At 44.7% G+C, this 17,359-nt stretch overlaps 1 protein-coding gene across 2 annotated transcripts in view; it reads right to left on the bottom strand.

The window, feature by feature from the left end:
• Nucleotides 1-12,505, bottom strand: part of MAP3K21 (mitogen-activated protein kinase kinase kinase 21) — a 66,391-nt gene extending 53,886 nt beyond the window's left edge. For both annotated transcript variants that reach the window (XM_084828141.1, XM_084828142.1), the window contains exon 1: nt 10,814-12,505. In XM_084828141.1, the coding sequence (XP_084684267.1) occupies nt 10,814-11,618 (805 nt within the window). In that variant the 5' untranslated portion in view covers nt 11,619-12,505. The remainder of the gene's footprint in view (nt 1-10,813) is intronic.
• Nucleotides 12,506-17,359: the final 4,854 nt, after the last annotated feature.

Here is a 17,359-nt window from a genome sequence, read left to right as displayed (position 1 = left end):
ACCTTGTTAGGACTATCATTTGTTTCCTGAACTTTGTTATCCATGAGTCTAAACAATCCCTTAAAATTAAAATGACTGTTAGAAGTATTGTAGCAGGATGTTAGCTTCTTTTTTCCCTTCTTACGTTTACCACCCCTGCGGGAATTTTTCTGAGTCAGGGCTTCTCTCTTGGGTCCTCTCCCAATCTTTCTCTTGGCATTGCTAGAAGGGCTAGGAATTGTTTCTTTAGCTCCCAGTACCATGGGTTCTCTAGTTATATCACCCCTTGCTTGGCTCCCTGTTGGGGCTTCTAGGGGATCAGTTTGTGTGCTGGCTTGAACACATTTTTTTCTACCAATATCACACTTTTGTGGGGCAGAATCCCAGAGTAGCTCAGACTAACTTAAGAGGAGGATCTAAACCCAGACCCATTAGGTCTCTCAGAATTTGCTTAGATTCTAAAATTGATTGCTTAATAGCTGAAATATCTCATAGGAGGAACTGCAGCATATTTGCAAATAGCTTATTTTGTGTCCCCATGACATCAAGGCAGATTGCGCCCAGGGAAGGTTTTAAAAGTGCCTGGAGGCTTATATATTCCTCATAAACAGGAGCAAAAGTAGCCCTTTCCTCCTGCATCAGATCTGAGTCCGGGTCAGATTTTTCTAAACAATTCTCCTGTTCTGTGGTCCTAAGTTCAGGGGCTGGTGTCGAGCCAATCAGAGTTTGGTGATGGTATTCTGAGCTCTGTGGCATATTTGCCTGTTGAAATGTTGAAGGCTCCAGCTTAGAGAAAAAATGTGTAATTTTAGCCTGTGCTTTTACTAGTGGTTTAACTGGGGCCTGCAAGGATGCAGGCGAAAGGCCCAGCTCTTTATAATTCCTCCTTGTATATACCGTTTCTAAGCTATTTAAAACTATTCACTACCCTATTAGTATCTTATAACATTTGGCACCGTAACCCACTTGGGCAAACTCAGCAGCAGCGACAGTAGCAGCAACAATAACTTCCAAACTTAAAAATTAAAACATCTAAAACAACTAAAGTCAATAGAATAAGACATTAAAAGATAATTTAAGATAGGTGCAACAGGGTGCTAAAATAGATTGAACTAATTAAAATAATTAAAATGAGCTTTCTAGTTTGAGATTGTTTCTGTGAGCATTGGAGAACTTAAAAATGATATTTTGAGCTTATCAACTCTAAAGCTATAAAACACAAACATATAATTTGAATCAAATAAGTAAAATATGTTATAAACATATATTAAAATAGGTTTGATGCAATGGTCCCTGTATAGTGGCTCCACAGTCCTCAGTAGAATATCACAGAGTAGCACCCAATTTGCTAGAAGAGAACAGTGGTGAGACCAGATTCCATGGAACGTTCTTCAGCTGTTTCACGATGGGTCGTCACACCACAGTATGTTCCAATGTAAGGTAGGGACCACTGGAGTTGGAGAAGCCTCTTGACGTAGATAGCCTCCTGTGCGATGTCCTGTACGAGGCCAAATTCAACGCTAAGTGCACTTAGCATCGCATTTGGTGTCACCAAGGCGCGTTGCCGAGGCACTGCCTCTGGCAGCCCCACCTTAAATACCTGGTGGGCAGGGACAGAGACAAACAGAGGCTCAGGCTCCACAGGTGCAGTAGACTCTGGCCACTCCTTCCTCACAGACTCTTGCCAAGCTCCTTCCCCTGATTGGGGCCTACAGCCCATTGGCCATAGGATACTTGAGGGTTGTTTCCCCCTCCAACAAGCCATACCACCTGGATTCAGATGACACAACTCGTACCCAGGCGGGTAATTAGGCAAATAGTGCCTGGCACACAATGTGGCTTGAATAAGCCAAAGTGGCTTGTTTAAGCTGCGGTGACTGTGCAAACCAGGTCACTGTCTTGCTTGCTCATTCCCTTATACTCTCCCTGCCCAAAAAGTCAGCCAAAGTCAAAGGTTGTGGCAACAGGCCTGTTAGGTTGAGAGTGAGGGAATGGGAAGAACAAAGACTACAGACAGGTACAGAGGAATATTGCCTAGCAGTCCCTCCATGGGCACTCTTGCTCCTTTTGGACAGCAAGAAGAAAGACTCTACACTAGGGCTGAGTTTTGGTAACTTCAATTCCCAGGGGTTTTAGTTGGTTTCAATCTGCTCTTTTATTGTTGTTCAATTTGTTTTATGACAGAGCTTTTTCTGTAGGACCACCTAAGCTGTGCAACTCCCTCCCAAGGGAGGTCAGGCTGGCTCCGTCTCTTTTTAAAGTGTAGACATATAGTAAAAGCTGTATTGTTTCTCCAGGACTTTGACTTTTAAAACTGTGCCTGGCTCTTTTAAAAAGAATGTTATGTTTTTTGCTTGCTTCCTTTTCTGTTATTGTTATTTTATTATACTTCACTACGACAGCCCTGGTGGGCTGAAAAGTGATAAATAGTTTAAATTAATTTAATAAATTATAAATATATTATTACTTTGGGTTGTATCCAGTGTAAGTTCTACTTAGAGTAGACCCATTAAAATAAAGAAGACTTAAGTTAGACTAATATTGGACAAAACCCCTTGTTTTTAAAATGAAGTAAGCCAGCCTGAGTGTGGTTTTTACTGTGGAAGTGAGGGGGTGTATACCTTCCCTAAAAATAAAATAAATTCCAGTTAGAATGAGGTGTGTTTTTTTTAATTAAGGCTCAGTGGTAAAGAAGGTTCCTACATTTGACGGTACCTACTTTTCTGGCCTCCCATACTTTTCAGTTTAGCACTTGTGCTGTACTGTAAAATAGGAAGTTGCTGTTTGGATTTGCTTGATTTATATTCCAAGGGCAATATCCAACACTGCTGCTACGCCTTCACTGCTTGTGTTGCGTTAGCAGGACCCACCGCTAGTGCAACAGGAAGGTAGCACTTCCTAAAGCAGCCCTGGAAACAAGCCAAAATGCTAGTTTCTGAAATAAAACAGATCAGTGCTACCTTCTGCTAACTCTGCTGACCTCTTCTGATATAGAAATGAGCATTTTGGCTCGTTTGCTATTGCTTTCCAGAAGCACCCAAAATACCTCTGGGATCCTTTGGTACTTAAATACGATCATCCAGCATCCCCCCCCCCCCCCGTTTATTTTATATCCAGGGAAAATGTATTACCTTTCAACCAGCATACCAAAAATACACTGCTTATTATTTTCTAACGTATTTCTGTGAAAGTAACTAACAATGCAGTTGTTCCTCACTTACTGCACCAAGACCACTTCTGTTGTGAGGGTTTCATATCTCTGCATTCTCACACTGCAATTTCTTGTACCTGGGAAAATGTAGTTCTTTCCTAAGACAATGCATCCATTGCTACCATACCTGCCATGTGGGACATAGTTGCACAATTTTTGCAGATATTTGGTATTATTGTGATTCAATTAGCAACAAGCAACATAACCAATCTCATGAGCACACCATGGTATAAATAATTTTGTTTAATTTGTTTGGGGCTCCGTGCTCCTCTGTAAGCACCTTCCCCCACAAAACAATTCCTTGCCATTTTGTGAACTTTTTGTTTAATTTTATGCTTTGTAGGCCCTTCACTCCACTTCTCTTGCCCTGAAGTGAACCAGATTTTGTTTATATCTATACAGAACCAAAAAGGAGCACAACCAAGCTGTTCTCACACAGGCTATTCTACTCACTTACTTGTATGTGTGGATGGGAGCTCAATTAGGGAGGTTATTGTGCTAAGGCTAGAATGCAACTGGGGGGGTTGGGGGTGGGATGCTTTGACATCCTGCAAGAAGCCTAGATACCTAGAAAAGAGTTCAACTGAAATCAATGGAATTTGTTTCCATGTAAGGGTGTTTAAGACTGAGAGGATGTGGCTTGTGAACAAAGCTGTATTGGAGAAGAATAACTATAGAATGCAGCATACCAGCATCTGCATTACCTTACAACCCAGTCCTAATGTTTATCCAGAAGTTAAGTCTCAATGCAATCTATTGGACTAACTTTACAGTAATATGTTTAGAACTGCAGCTTTAGAGTCTTTGTTTTTTCCACAGAAATAATGCAGTAGTCAATGCAATTGGCATAACCAATGATACAAGTTTTGAACATATCTCTAGTGTATCCTTTGGGGGATGGAATAATTTCACTTTGACTCCACTTGGTGGAATCAAATGAAGCTTCTTCCACCTCTTCTGTTGGCCTCTTGCAACTTTCCAATAATCCCAGTACATATAATCATATTTCACTTTTGATTGATCTTTGGCCTCGTATTCATGAACAACAGCAGAGGAATGTGCATGTTTAAGCTACAGATGCAGAGCCTGGTTTAAGGGGATTTCCCTTTCCTTCTATTTCTGGTAGCATCTTCTACTGTGCAGCTGGAGTTTACAGATCCCAAGCATGCACATGTGCACATGGACACATGTGTGAGAAGATGTGTTCTTTCCTTTCTGTATAAATGTAAGGAGAGATGATATATGTACACAGTATTGTGTGCCTACATAAATATGCAAGTGGGTGTACACTCACTTTCACTAAATGATGAGACTAACAATGTAGTCTCCATGCAAAAAAAAAGGTTTGCTATTATTAAGTGCATTATGTTTGATCACTGTATATAGTGCCAAGTTACCAAAATGCCAACAATTATGTCTTCCCTCACTCCCAAAATCAGGATGAATTTTCCCTCATTACTAAGGCACCTAGCTAATCATTTCTCCCTTCTGATCTGCAAACATGGGCTGGTTCATGTGATCAAACAAGCCACTGTGGCTTAAAGAAGACACAGTGGCTTGTTGTTGTTTTTATTGGTGGCATGTGCCAGGCGCCATTTCCCTAATTACCCGTCCACACACAGCTTCTCATGTCATCTGAACCTGGGCGCATGACTTGTTTGAGGGGAAACAACCCTCAAAAACCCCTACAACAGGCCACGCGCTGCTAACTAAAACAAGTTTAATTTGAACATGCGAACTCAGACACTATCAAAGTAGAAATAAACGAGGCTTCAGTATTTGACAAGATATCCAGTGAAACCACTGAGAATTTAGTAATTACTAACCTAAGTACCAGGGGGAAGGAGCTTGGGAAGAGTCTGTGGGGAAGGAGTGGCCAGAGTCTGCTGCACCTGTGGATCCTGAGCCTGTTTGTCTCTGTCCCTGCCCACCAAGTATTTAAGGCAGGGCTTGCAGAGGCAGCACCTCAGCGATGCCAAGTGTGCACTTAGCATTGCACTTGGCATTGCACAGGAGGTTACCCACATCAAGAGGCTTCTCCAATCCAAGTGGTCCCTACATTGCATCAGAACATAATGTGGCGTGATGACTCATCTTGAAACATCTGAAGAACATTCTATGGGATTTGGTCTCACCAATGTTCTGTTCTGGCAAAATGGGTGTTATAATTACTCTGCGATACTTTATTTAGGACTGGTGGAGCCACTATACAGGGGTTATTATCTCAAACCTCTTAACATACATTCTTTAACATATTTTACTTTTTTAGTTAGAATTATATTTTTGTGTTTTTTTAATAGTTTCAGAGCAGATAAGGCTAAAATATCCTTTTTCAGTTGCTAAAGTTATTTGATGCTTACCGAAACAATTTTAAAGCAGAAAGTTTGCTGATTCATCGTTTCAGTTTGCTTGGTTACTTGTTTTAAAAGAATTTTTATTATTATTTTAAAATAATTTTGCTTTTTTTTATCTCAGAAGATTACTTCTCATTTTTAAATGCTTGGAGGGAGCAATCCTATGGCTGCTAGTCAGCGGCTAGATGGCCATAGGATATCTGGTTTTACAGGAACCAACCTCGGAGCCCACACTCTGAGGTCATTTCCCAGAGAACCAACCTCCCCCCCTGCACTGCCTAGCAGGCAGCGCGGAACAGCCCCGCGCTTCGCACTTGGAAGAGGAGTGTAGAGCGGCCAAAACTGAGCGTTCTGGGGCAGGGAAAGCGGAAATGCCGGTATGACACATCCCATGTGTCATCCAGCCGCCTCCTCCCCTGCTCTGACTTCCCGTGGCTAGACAGCCGCAAATGCAGGGCAGGAGAAGCGCAGAGAGAACAATCCCCTCTGTGCTTCTCCTGCCCTGCATTGGATAGACGGTTGCCTCCAAGTTCGGAGGCAGCCGCCTATCCCCATAGGATTGTGCCCTAAGGTTCTCTTTTCTTAACTGCTGACAATTTTCCTTTTAACTGTTCAGCTATATTATTGTTATTGGTCAGAGATTTTTATTGCATGGTTTGGTAAAGCTTGTAAGGTATAAACACCTGTATTGTAAGGTATAAACAGCTATTAACATTAGTGTGGCTGGACCCTGATACAGTACCTGTTGGGCTTCACTGGCAGGTTGCTATAATTATTTTATTGTTTATTTTAATTTTTTTACATAAAGGTTCTCACCAGAGGAGGGTATAAACAACTGGGACTGGTACCAGTGACAGAAGATGTGGCATCCTTTCATAAGGCCCATAATCAACCTATAATCACTCATTTTTTCCATCCTAACTCTGAGAAAAGAAAATTACCAGTCACCAGGCACCGAGACTAGGCTAGCCCATGTAGAGATTTTGGATTGGTCCTTGGGCACTCAATGTATAATGAAGTCCTTGGATATGAAAGTCAGGAAGAAGGCAGGTATAGCCTAGCAGTGGAATTGGCCACTGTGGAGGATGACCTGTCGGCATTTATACTACAGCTTGCACCCCCTCAAGGAAGCCCAAAAAGTTCCATTATTTTGTCTCCCTCAAATGGTTCTAGGGTGAAGAATTGTGATTCACCTTCTTTTCAACCTGCTATTAGCTCAAACTCAGATGATGACAGGAACTTTGATTTGTACTCTGTTACCAACTTGCTTAGTAATCAACATGAATTGATTAGATCCCTGTTTAATGGCTGGTCAGATGATATATTCCAGATAAAGAAGTTCCTGTCTGAATGCAAGGAGGTTCTGATCACCCTAACCGACTTTGTACTAACCAAACTAAGTGGGGGAGTTACAGCTATCTCAAGAGAAACTGAAATAAAGAATAGCGAACAAAAGTCTAAACTAAAAACCCATGCTATAATAGCTACGGAACCCACTGAACAGGTATACCAAATTGAGAAGGAGGGTAAAAATTGCAGTATAAGAAAGAGTGATAAAAAAAATATGTTTGGCCAGTAGGAAATCTAACCATAAAAACACTAAGGCCCAAATCCATATTGAAAACAAAACTAAAAATGTAAGAAGTACAGGTAGGGCTAGAAGTTCTTCCAAAATGAAATGTGATAAATTCTTTAAGATTTTGGAAGAAAATGGTAAGAACCAGGAGGCATGCCCCATGAATTTTGACAAAAAGGTGGTTAAGGACACAGGCAAAAGCGTAGTTTTGGCACCAAAGCCAAACATCTCTGGCCAACAGGTTATTATTGAAAACTTAAGTGTAGCTCAGGACCCCTGGTCAATTTTACACATCCAAAGTAAAGTAGCAACTCCTGCTCTAGAGCCCCCGAAGCAAGAATCTACCCTGAATCATACTTGGACTAATAATTATTGTCAATTACAGTAAATGAAGCAGAATTTGGTTTTCATTAACTACCAAAGAGTAGGCTGACGCAACAGGAGCATAAAGTGCATTTCTTGCAGCAACTTAGGTACCATTGATTTCAATGGGTCTGTTCTAAGCATGACTAAGCCGGAATCTATCCAAAAATATATAAGGAATGGTTATTTCTAATGTAATCCCCCCCTTTACTTCCCCAAAAATTCTTTCTGCATTTCTCTTTTGTCACCCCTTCTCACCCCTCTTGTTTCTCACCACATCAACCATTTCCAGACAAAGGGTTGGATGCAATGCTGCCTGTCTGCCAGTGGAACAGAAACTGTTGGCAGAAGAGATTTCCTGTCCCCATGCACACCTTCAAATATGCTTCTGAGAGCTGGGGGCATGCAGGAACTACAGGGGGAAGAGAGTAAGGAGAAGTCCCAATGCGCAAGCAGGGGTCCACTCATACAATGCTGGATTTAACCCAGATAATGCACCATGTGTATTGACATACTGAAGTGAGCAATGCAATCCACATATGGCTATGACTATCCTAGTGTGGAGACTTGCAGCTTGCAAGTCCAAACTGAAGACTGAGGGAGTAGCTGGGTAGCTTAGTTCTAATGACTGACTGTGGAAGGATTGTTGTGAAAATACAGGCAAACTTGCAATTTTCTTTTTGTTGTTGTTTGTCCTATTGCTTCCCCTGTTTTTTTCACTAAGCTGCACAAACAGCCACATGGGAAAGCTGCCCTGCAGTTTGTTTGTAGGACAGTGAATTCCTCAGGCTACATTTCCCATCACAAAAGCTTCCTCAGCCAGTCGTGAAAAAAACAACTTCATGGCCACATCACAGATGTGTGTAAATCCAACTATGACCCAGGGGTTTAGCTGGGGACCTGGTAGCAATACAGCAGGCTTTATCGAACCCAGTGCTATATAACTTTAGACATTATGAAACAGTAAAGAGGTTTATCCACAATCCTCTAACAGTGAAAACAGAGAACAACAATAGTGGATCTCATGGATACCCCATAAAAGGGGACGTTAAAGGTATGTTGTTATATCTGCTAGAGGAGGAGGAACACTCAGTTTTGGAAAGGTGGGTGGCCTTAAAATGAAGGAACTTGATTGTAAGACAACAGGATGCCATTGCAGAAACATAAAAGAGAGTCAGTGTGTTGTCAAGGTTAGAGTATTGGACTGGGACTTAGAAAATCTGGGTTCTAGTCCCCACTCGGCCATGAAGCTCACTGGGTGACTTTGGGCCAGTCACCAACTCTCAGCCTAACCTACCACTGAGGTTGTTGTGAGGATAAAATCATGAGGAGGAGAATCATGCAAGTTGCCTTGGGTTCTTTGCAAGAGGAAAAATGGTGGGATATAAATATAATAATAAACAAACAAATAAATAAATGGACTCATCCTAGCAAGGGGACATAAAAAGCTACCTTCTGTACTATCACCAACTAGAAAATATTGTTCCAATGAACTACACTGACTGAGCCTTGCGAAGGAGGAACAGATGGAAGTTTCCCTCACTGCCTTTGAGGTCAGTTTTCAAACTGTTCCACATTCATTGCAACAGGGGTCACTCCCTACAAAATATAATGAAGATAAGATTATTTCTTCCCTTCTCCATTCGAGATATTGTGGGATTGGTTTTCTTCATAAAGAGCACTGAAGATGTGGCTGGCACTGTGGGCCATCCCAACTACTCTAACCCTCACCACACTCATTAAACGTGGTACAGAATGACTTTTTGAAATTTTTCTGCACTTAAAAAAACAGCTTATGAATTAAGAATTTCAGCAGAATGAAATTTAATAGAGATAAATGTCAAGTTCTGCACCTAGGAAAAACCCCCCAAATGCACAGTTACAAGATGGGGGATACGTGGCTCAACAACACTACAAGCGAGAAGGATCTTGGAATTGCTGTCGATCACAAGCTGAATATGAGCCAACAATGTGATGTGGCTGCAAAAAAGGCAAATGCTCTTTTGGGCTGCATTAATAGAAGCATCGCTTCCAAATCCTGGGAAGTACTAGCTCCCCTCTACTCAGCACTGGTTAGGCCTCATCTGGAGTACTGTGTCCAGTTCTGGGCACCACACTTGAAGAAGGATGCAGACAAACTGGAGAGGGTTCAGAGGAAGGCAAGAAAGATGATCAGGGGACTGGTAACAAAGCCCTATGAAGAGAGACTGAAAGAACTGGTCATGTTTAGCCTTGAGAAGAAAAGACTGAGGGGAGATATGATAGCGCTCTTCAAGTACTTGAAAGGTTGTCCCAGAGAGGAAGGCCAGCATCTCTTCTCGATCATCCCAGAGTGCAGGACACGGAATAATGGGCTCAAGTTACAGGAAGCCAGATTCCAGCTGAACATCAGGAAAAACTTCCAGACTGTTAGAGCAATACGACAATGGAGCCAATTACCTAGGGAGGTGGTGGGCTCTCCCACACTGGAGGCATTCAAGAAGAGGCTGGATGGCCATCTGTCAGGGATGCTCTGACTTGGATTCCTGCACTGAGCAGGGTGTTGGACTCGATGGCCTTGTAGGCCCCTTCCAACCCCAGTATTCTATGATTTGAAGAACCTCAGGATCATGTTGGAGACAAGAATGAGCACCTTAAAACTCATCTGAGACCAAAGTGGTAAACTATGACTGCTTTCTTCCAGCTTAACAAGTTGGAATGAGAAACATCAGTCCATAGATTCCAGTGGCATTTCTACTTCACATGACCAATGTTCGCAAGTCAAGGCAAAGTATAAACAATAGTTGTGAGGAGTTAGATTTAGACTACACACCATAAAGGGATTTTGCAGTTTTAATAACTCATATGTGAGAGAAGCCAAAGATTCAACAGATGAGGGTAATCCAGATCCTTCTTCTTCAAAGAAAAACCATGGGAAGAACAGAAACACAGCTAAGCACTGAAATGGTTATGGATGCATAATTGTTGCTGCAACAGAAAAGGAACTTCATACAACCAAACTGGATTATCTTGTAACATAAGATAATTGAAAGGCAGATTCTGAATGGCAAAAAGAAAAAGGTACAGACTTCAAACGCCAAATTCCATAAATATACTTGAGTGTTACTATTACTGTTGACACTTGTCCCTTTTATCCAGCTAGCCACAAGATGTTAACAGCTTCAATGCAGCACTGCCAAATCCAGGCTTTATAAGACATTGTTTAATTACCTTAACTTAAAACACCACAATGTTTAAAAATAACATTTCTCGCAGTGCTACTCAGTATTATAACATGGAAAAGAAAATGTAACTTGTCTTATTTTGTTCAAAATTGTTCAAAATACTTACTGTTGCTTGACTTGAGGTCTCTGTGAAGGATGGAAACTATGGCTTCTTCATGTAAGTAAAGCATCCCACGAGCTATCTGTACTGCCCAGTTGACGAGGATATGAGGAGGTATGCGACGGCCCCAGTGGCTCCCACTGGTGGTGGGGGAAGCACCTGACAAAGCTCTATTGAGGGGTCCTCCCCTGGCAAATTCCATGACCAGGCAGAGGTTCGGCTCCTGCAAACTTACACCACGAAGTTCAATGATATTGGGATGTTTCAACATGGAGAACAATTTTGCCTCCTGCCTCACACTCTCTGCAGTGGCCATGATGTCCTCATCCGGGTCCTGCCGGGCTGCTTTCACTGCTACTTCCTGGCCCTTCCATATAGCTCTGTAAACTTTACCAAAGCCCCCAACCCCAATGATCTCTTGTAGTTCCAGATGCTGGAAGTCAATCTCCGCTAGAGAACCCATGTGGTCTCCACCACCTACAGGATGCCCATCACCTACGGCTAGGCTTTGGGCTTGATGCCCTGACTTTTCCAACAAAGCTAGCTGGGGATGTTGGTAACATCCTGGCTGGTAAGTCACATAGTTGGCTGGAAAGATACCAAGGCGGTGGCGGATTTTGCCTGCCCACCAGCCATCATCTCCGGAGACCGCTGCATCTTTAGAGAGAACTTCAACCATCTCCCCTCTCCGCAAACTCAGCTCATCTTCCCCAGTGGCTTCATAGTCATACAGCACTGTCCAGAGTGGGCAGGAGGTGCCGCTGATCCCCAAAGTCCCTTCAGCTGTTCCCTCAGAGCCCAGCAAAGCCATGGTCAAGGTGGTGGCACTAACCACGTCAACTTCAGCCACAACATTAGGAACTATCAGGGAAGCCTCTGCAGAAGCCCCCCTCACTGTGTTATTTGCACAGGAGAGGCAGTGAAACAAGGCAGACAGTGATGAAGAAAGCAGAGGGATTGAATGGGCTAGGGTGGGAAACTGGGGTGTGCAGGGGGCGAGGGGCAGGAAAATTGGGTGCTTAGGGGGTTAGGAAGGATCCGGGCAAGGTCCCAGAGGCTGAGCCAGGAGGGGGGGAGTAGAAGGATTGGGGTCTTATGGTAAAGGAGACATTGACCAAAGGGCTATGGGGGCGGGACACAGGCAAAGGAGGAAGTGGAAAGGTCATGGGATAAGCGCACCGAGCGGAAGAAAGGTCCGGGGGCTGAAGGAATGGGCTATACGGGCCGAGGGAAAGAAACAGAAAGGTCCGGGGCCAGACGGGCCTGGGACAAGAAAGCGAAAAATGCAGGACGGCTGGACGGGAGGCAGAAGGAGAAAGACAAGCGGGGCGGGCGGCGAAAGAAAACGGCACAGAAGCTGAGGTAGGCAGGACAGGAGGCGCAAGGCAAGAGCGCGCCGAAGCTGAGCCTGGGGCGACCCACGGAGGGACGGCGGCCCAGGTGAGGAGAAGGAAGCAGCGACCCAGCGGGTGAGAAAAGGCAGGGAGCGCGAGAAAGGGGCGGCGGCAACAGGCAAAGCGCCCGACTTCCGACGGCGGCGGCAAACGGGAGACCGGCCGGCAATCCAAGGTGGCCTCACCTCAGCGGACGACTCCGCCGCCCCAGCCGAGGGAGGGAGCAGCTCCTCGCCCCGCTCCTCTCGGCCCACTCCTCTGCCGCCGAGAGCAGCGCCCGAACAGCTCTTGGCTGGCCCGGATTGGCCGGCCAAAGGCACGTGACGCGAAGGCCAGACTCTGGGTGCGGGTCAAAGCGCGAAGCTGCACAGGTACTTCTGGCGGCGGCGACGTCGCCACCGCCCACCTTAGGCAGCGGGGGCCATGAGCGGGCAGCCCAGAAGAGCGCGGGGCGCTGCGAGGCGGGAGCGGCGGCGGCGGCGGCAAGACTGGAAACTCGCTGAGCGCCAGCAGCCGCTCGCGCCCCCTTCGTGTGGAATTCCGGAAGGCTCTGCTCGAATGAATGGGATTGCTAGGCGAGGGTTACCTTGCGCGTGTGAGAGCGAGCTGGGGGTGGAGCTTATAGTTCTATGCCATGGAGCATATTGCACAGCTTGAATCGGGATTAAGGGTGGGTTTTCCAATTGCCTCTTTGAATTCAGCGGGACTTATTTCTGTAGACATGCAGAGGAGCATGTTGTTACAGGGCAGCCCTATGCACATTTTCCAGAGAGTAAGTCCTGCTGAACACAGTAGGATTTGCTTCCCAGTAAACCCACATAGGATTGTGAGGCTGGCTGTCCTTGCAAGAAGGAAAGGGCTGGGGTAACGGATCACAGTCTTTGTGTGCTTATTCCAGGCTAGTGTTGTGGGAGCAGGATTTGGAAGTAGCTTGAAGAACATGTTCGCCAATTTCTTAATCCCCCATCTGGCCGGTCACCTGGCCACTCTGGGCGATGTACATCAATTCAAGCAGTTTTAAAACAATAAAATTTTACATTAAAACATCATATTCTAAAAATACCCTAACTCACCCCAAATGCCTGCCTGAACAACCACGTTTTTAATGCATGGCAGAAGCTCATTAAAGAGGGGGTATGGCGGAGTTCCCTAGGGAGGGAGTGCCGCAGAGTGGGGGCTGCCACAGAGAAGGCCCTCTCCCTCATCCTCACCAGCCTAGCTGTCCTGGTTGATGGAATAGAGAAAAGTCCATCCAAGGCTGATCTTGTTAAGCGGCCTGTCTGGTGCTGCTGGAGGCATCCCTTTAGATAGACTGGGCCAGAAACATATAGGGTTTGAAAGGTCAAAAACAACACCTTGAATTTGGCCCGGAAAACAACTGGTAACCAGTGCAACTCCTTCAGCACTGGAGTGATGTGATCACGCCGGCGGCTGCCTTTAATCAGGCGAGCTGCCGCGTTCTGCTCCAGCTGCAGCTTCCAAACCATCTTCAAGGGTAACCCCATGTACAGCACATTACAGTAGTCTAGACAAGAGGAGACCAGGGCATGTACTACCAATGGGAGCAGATGGTCGGGAAGGTAGGGGCACAGCCGACGTATCAGATGGAGTTGGTACAGCGCTGTCCAGCTCACAGCTGACACCTGAACCTCCATGGACAGCGAGGAGTCCAAAATGACCCCCAGGCTGTGGACCTGGTCTTTCAAGGGTAACCGTACCCAATTCAACACCAGGCAACATCCCCTAACCTCCTCTTGTCTCCCACCAAAGGTACCTCGGTCTTGTCAGGGTTCAGCTTATTCCTCCCCATCCAGCCACTCACCGTCTCCAGACATTTGGACAGGGATTCTACAGCCAACCTTGGTGAAGATTTAAACGAGAGGTAGAGCTGTGTGTCATCCGCCTATTGATGACACTGCACCCCAAACCTCCTGATGATAGCCCTCAGCGGCTTCATATAGATGTTAAATAGCATCGGGGAGAGGATGGAACCCTGTGGCACCCCACAAGTGAGTGGCCACAGGTCTGAAACCTCCTATCCCAGTGCTACCTTCTGGTACCTGCCAGAGAGGCAGGACCGGAACCACCGCAATACAGTGTCTCCAATGCCCAACCTCTCCAGGTGGTCCAGGAGGATACCATGGTCAATGGTATCAAAAGCCACTGAGAGGAGAGGTCGAGGAGAACAAGGAAGGAGCATTCGCCCCTATCCAAAGCCCTCCTCATATCATCCACCAAGGCGACCAAGGCCGTTTCTGTCCCATGCCCAGGCCTGAAGCCCGATTGAAATGGATCTAGATAATCGGCTTCTTCCAAGTGTGCTTTCAGTGAGATCACTTTGGCTCAAGGTGGTTTTAGCCACCCTGAGTGCCATTTTCTTGGTGTAAAGGCGGGGTACAAATCAAATAAAGATACAAATAAATAAATAAATAAATAAATGTGTCTCTTAGGGCTGATATCTGGAAGAATGATGTAACTATAGCATTTCCCATTTCCATGTAGAAATGGGGATGTTAGCAACCTTAAGGAATACTTCCTTGCTTGGCAGTTTGAACACTCTGAAGTCAAGATTCATGCAGGGGAGCATGCTGGCAGGAAGTCCTGCCAACCACGGAGAAAGTCGTAAATGCTGCCAACATCTTATTCATTGAGATATTATTATCTTGAGGTTTCTTGTTTCAGCTGCATCTTACACAAGAGGCTTGGCCAGTCTGCCCTTCAAAGTAATGCTAATATGGAGCTGGATAGAACTGAATGGGTGTTTGAGGAGGATGAATGAAGCCTGCAACTCTGCTTAAACAGCAGTTCTACTTTCAAGATGAAATCATCTCGAATTATGTTGTTTCTACCATCATGCCTGGGGAATTGTATTTGGGATATATACTAAATGGACCCATATTAAAATCTGATCTATCCATTCAATAACAGACTAATGCCAAGCAAAACAGTCCCTTTTATTTTTATTTTTAAAAACCCTTTTATTGTCCCTTGGCCCAGAAGTCGCCTACTATATTTGACTTCTCCCCTTCAACTGACATCCAGCAGTAGCCATGCCATCTGGCTGTAGCTGGGAGAGAGATAGGATTGCAGGGCCCACTTCATCAGCTCTGCTGTGACAGCAGCGCCATCTGGCTCCTTCTCTCCCTAACCCATTTCTATTAGAGTTAGTCAGTATAAGGACTTTGTAACTTTAAGAACTTGTGCCCATGCTAACTTTTTCCCTCTCTCACCCACCCCCTTTTTTTTCTTATAGAGTATAAGCCTGCTGGCAGGGGCTGTCTTATTATTGATCTTGTGTACAGTGCTGTGGGGTCTGTTTTGGCTGAAGAATAGGGTAAAATTGTTTAAAATAAATACATAACATGCACAAAAGTTTGTATGAACCTGGGTTATCTTCCTTTACTCTAGGACTGGCCTGGCCTTTCAGGTGTTGTCTTTTATAACACCCTTTGGGAATTTCTCCAAGATGAATTTCACTTGTGTGCATGGTTGTTCAGTCTCCACATGCTCCCCTGCTCAGAAGTGGTCACAGCAAATTGCAGGGCTGTATCCAATGTTAGTCTAACCTCAGTCCTATTCATTTCAATGAGTTTCCTCTAAGTAGGGCTAACATTGGATACAACCCTCAGCCTCAGTGAGTTACAGGCACATATTATAAATGGGCTTGCATAATGTGTGCAGGTAGTCTTCATGTGCTGCCTTTCCTTCCCTTTTTTCTTTGTGAGAGCTGGACTATAAGGAAGGCTGAGCACCGAAGAATTGATGCTTTCGAACTGTGGTGCTGGAGAAGACTCTTACGAGTCCCCTGGACTGCAAGGAAGTCAAATCAGTCCATCCTAAAGGAAATCAACCCTGACAGCTCATTGGAAGGACAGATACTGAAGCTGAAGCTCAAATATTTTGGCCACCTAATGCGAAAACTCCCTGATGCTGGGAAAGACCGAAGGCACAAGGAGAAGGGGACGGCAGAGGATGAGATGGCTAGATAGCATCACCGATGCAATGAATATGAACTTGAGCACAATTCATGAATATGAACCCTCTCCAGGAGAGAGCGGAGGACAGGAAGGCCTGGCGTGCTATGGTCCATGGGGTCACGACGAGTTGGACACGACTTAACGACTGAACAACAACATACTTACATTTCATAATGGACACATTGTTTTAATTTGATAGGTAAAGAATTAATTAAAATGATGAATGTTCAAAAGATGAGTTCAAGTTATAGATAATATTTTAGATGAATTCCTGGAAAGTGTTCAGACTGAATCTTGCAAAATCTTATGAACACTGAAAGCTTAGCTATTCCTATATTTTCTGTAATCACAACAGTGTATGATTGTACACAGTGTAATAGACCATCTCTTAGACTAGGGGTCGGCAACATGGTGCCTATAGGCAACAACACATCCCGAACACTTGTCTTAGCGCCCAGCAAGGTGCTCCACTCTTCATTTGGACAGGCTGTTTGTCCTTTGCCACAACTCCTATGGCAGCCATTTTATGGTAGCACCCAGGACAGTTTCTCAAATTGCCAAATGTGCCCACAGCCCAAAAAGGTTGCCTACCCCTGTCTTAGACTGTAAGCCTGAGGACAGGGACATCTTACTAGTGTTCTTTGTAAGACATTCTGGGAGCCTTTGGGGGCTGAAGAGCTGGGTAAAACAAAACGAAACACCACTTTAAATAAATGAATAAGTAAAATTCAGTAACTTCCCCTTGCTAAATTTTGGGCCTTCAGGAACTGACTCATTGGCAAATATGTTGGAGAGCTGAGGCTCAGACAGGGAAGAAGGAGGGCAAAGTGTACAGCTGCAGGCTTCTTTTCTTTTCTGGGGAAGGACCACACAGCCCTGCCATCCCAAGCCTAGGATGGAGGTAATGTTAGGTGGTTTCAAAAAATAGGGTTTGGGAAAATGCTGAGGCTCGTGTGGGAAGAGAACCGGTGAAGCAGTCACATTGATGACAGGATGAAGGGAAAGAAATATTGTGAAGATGAAGACCTAACAAAGAGGCAAAAGATTGTCTTGATAAAACTATAACTGTGTTTTCAAAAATTAAATATAATGCCAAACAAAAGAGTGTCATGACTGGTCTTTTAGGGCACAATCCAGAAAAAAGTCTTACAACTCCCAACATTCCCCAGTGAGCTATGCTG

Source organism: Heloderma suspectum, chromosome 1 (genome assembly GCF_057233095.1).
Source record: "Heloderma suspectum isolate Gila_16-S chromosome 1, 16-S_ref, whole genome shotgun sequence".
Taxonomy (NCBI): domain Eukaryota; kingdom Metazoa; phylum Chordata; class Lepidosauria; order Squamata; family Helodermatidae; genus Heloderma; species Heloderma suspectum.
Note: the sequence above shows the minus strand (reverse complement) of the source record. Positions and strands in the feature narration are given on the sequence as shown.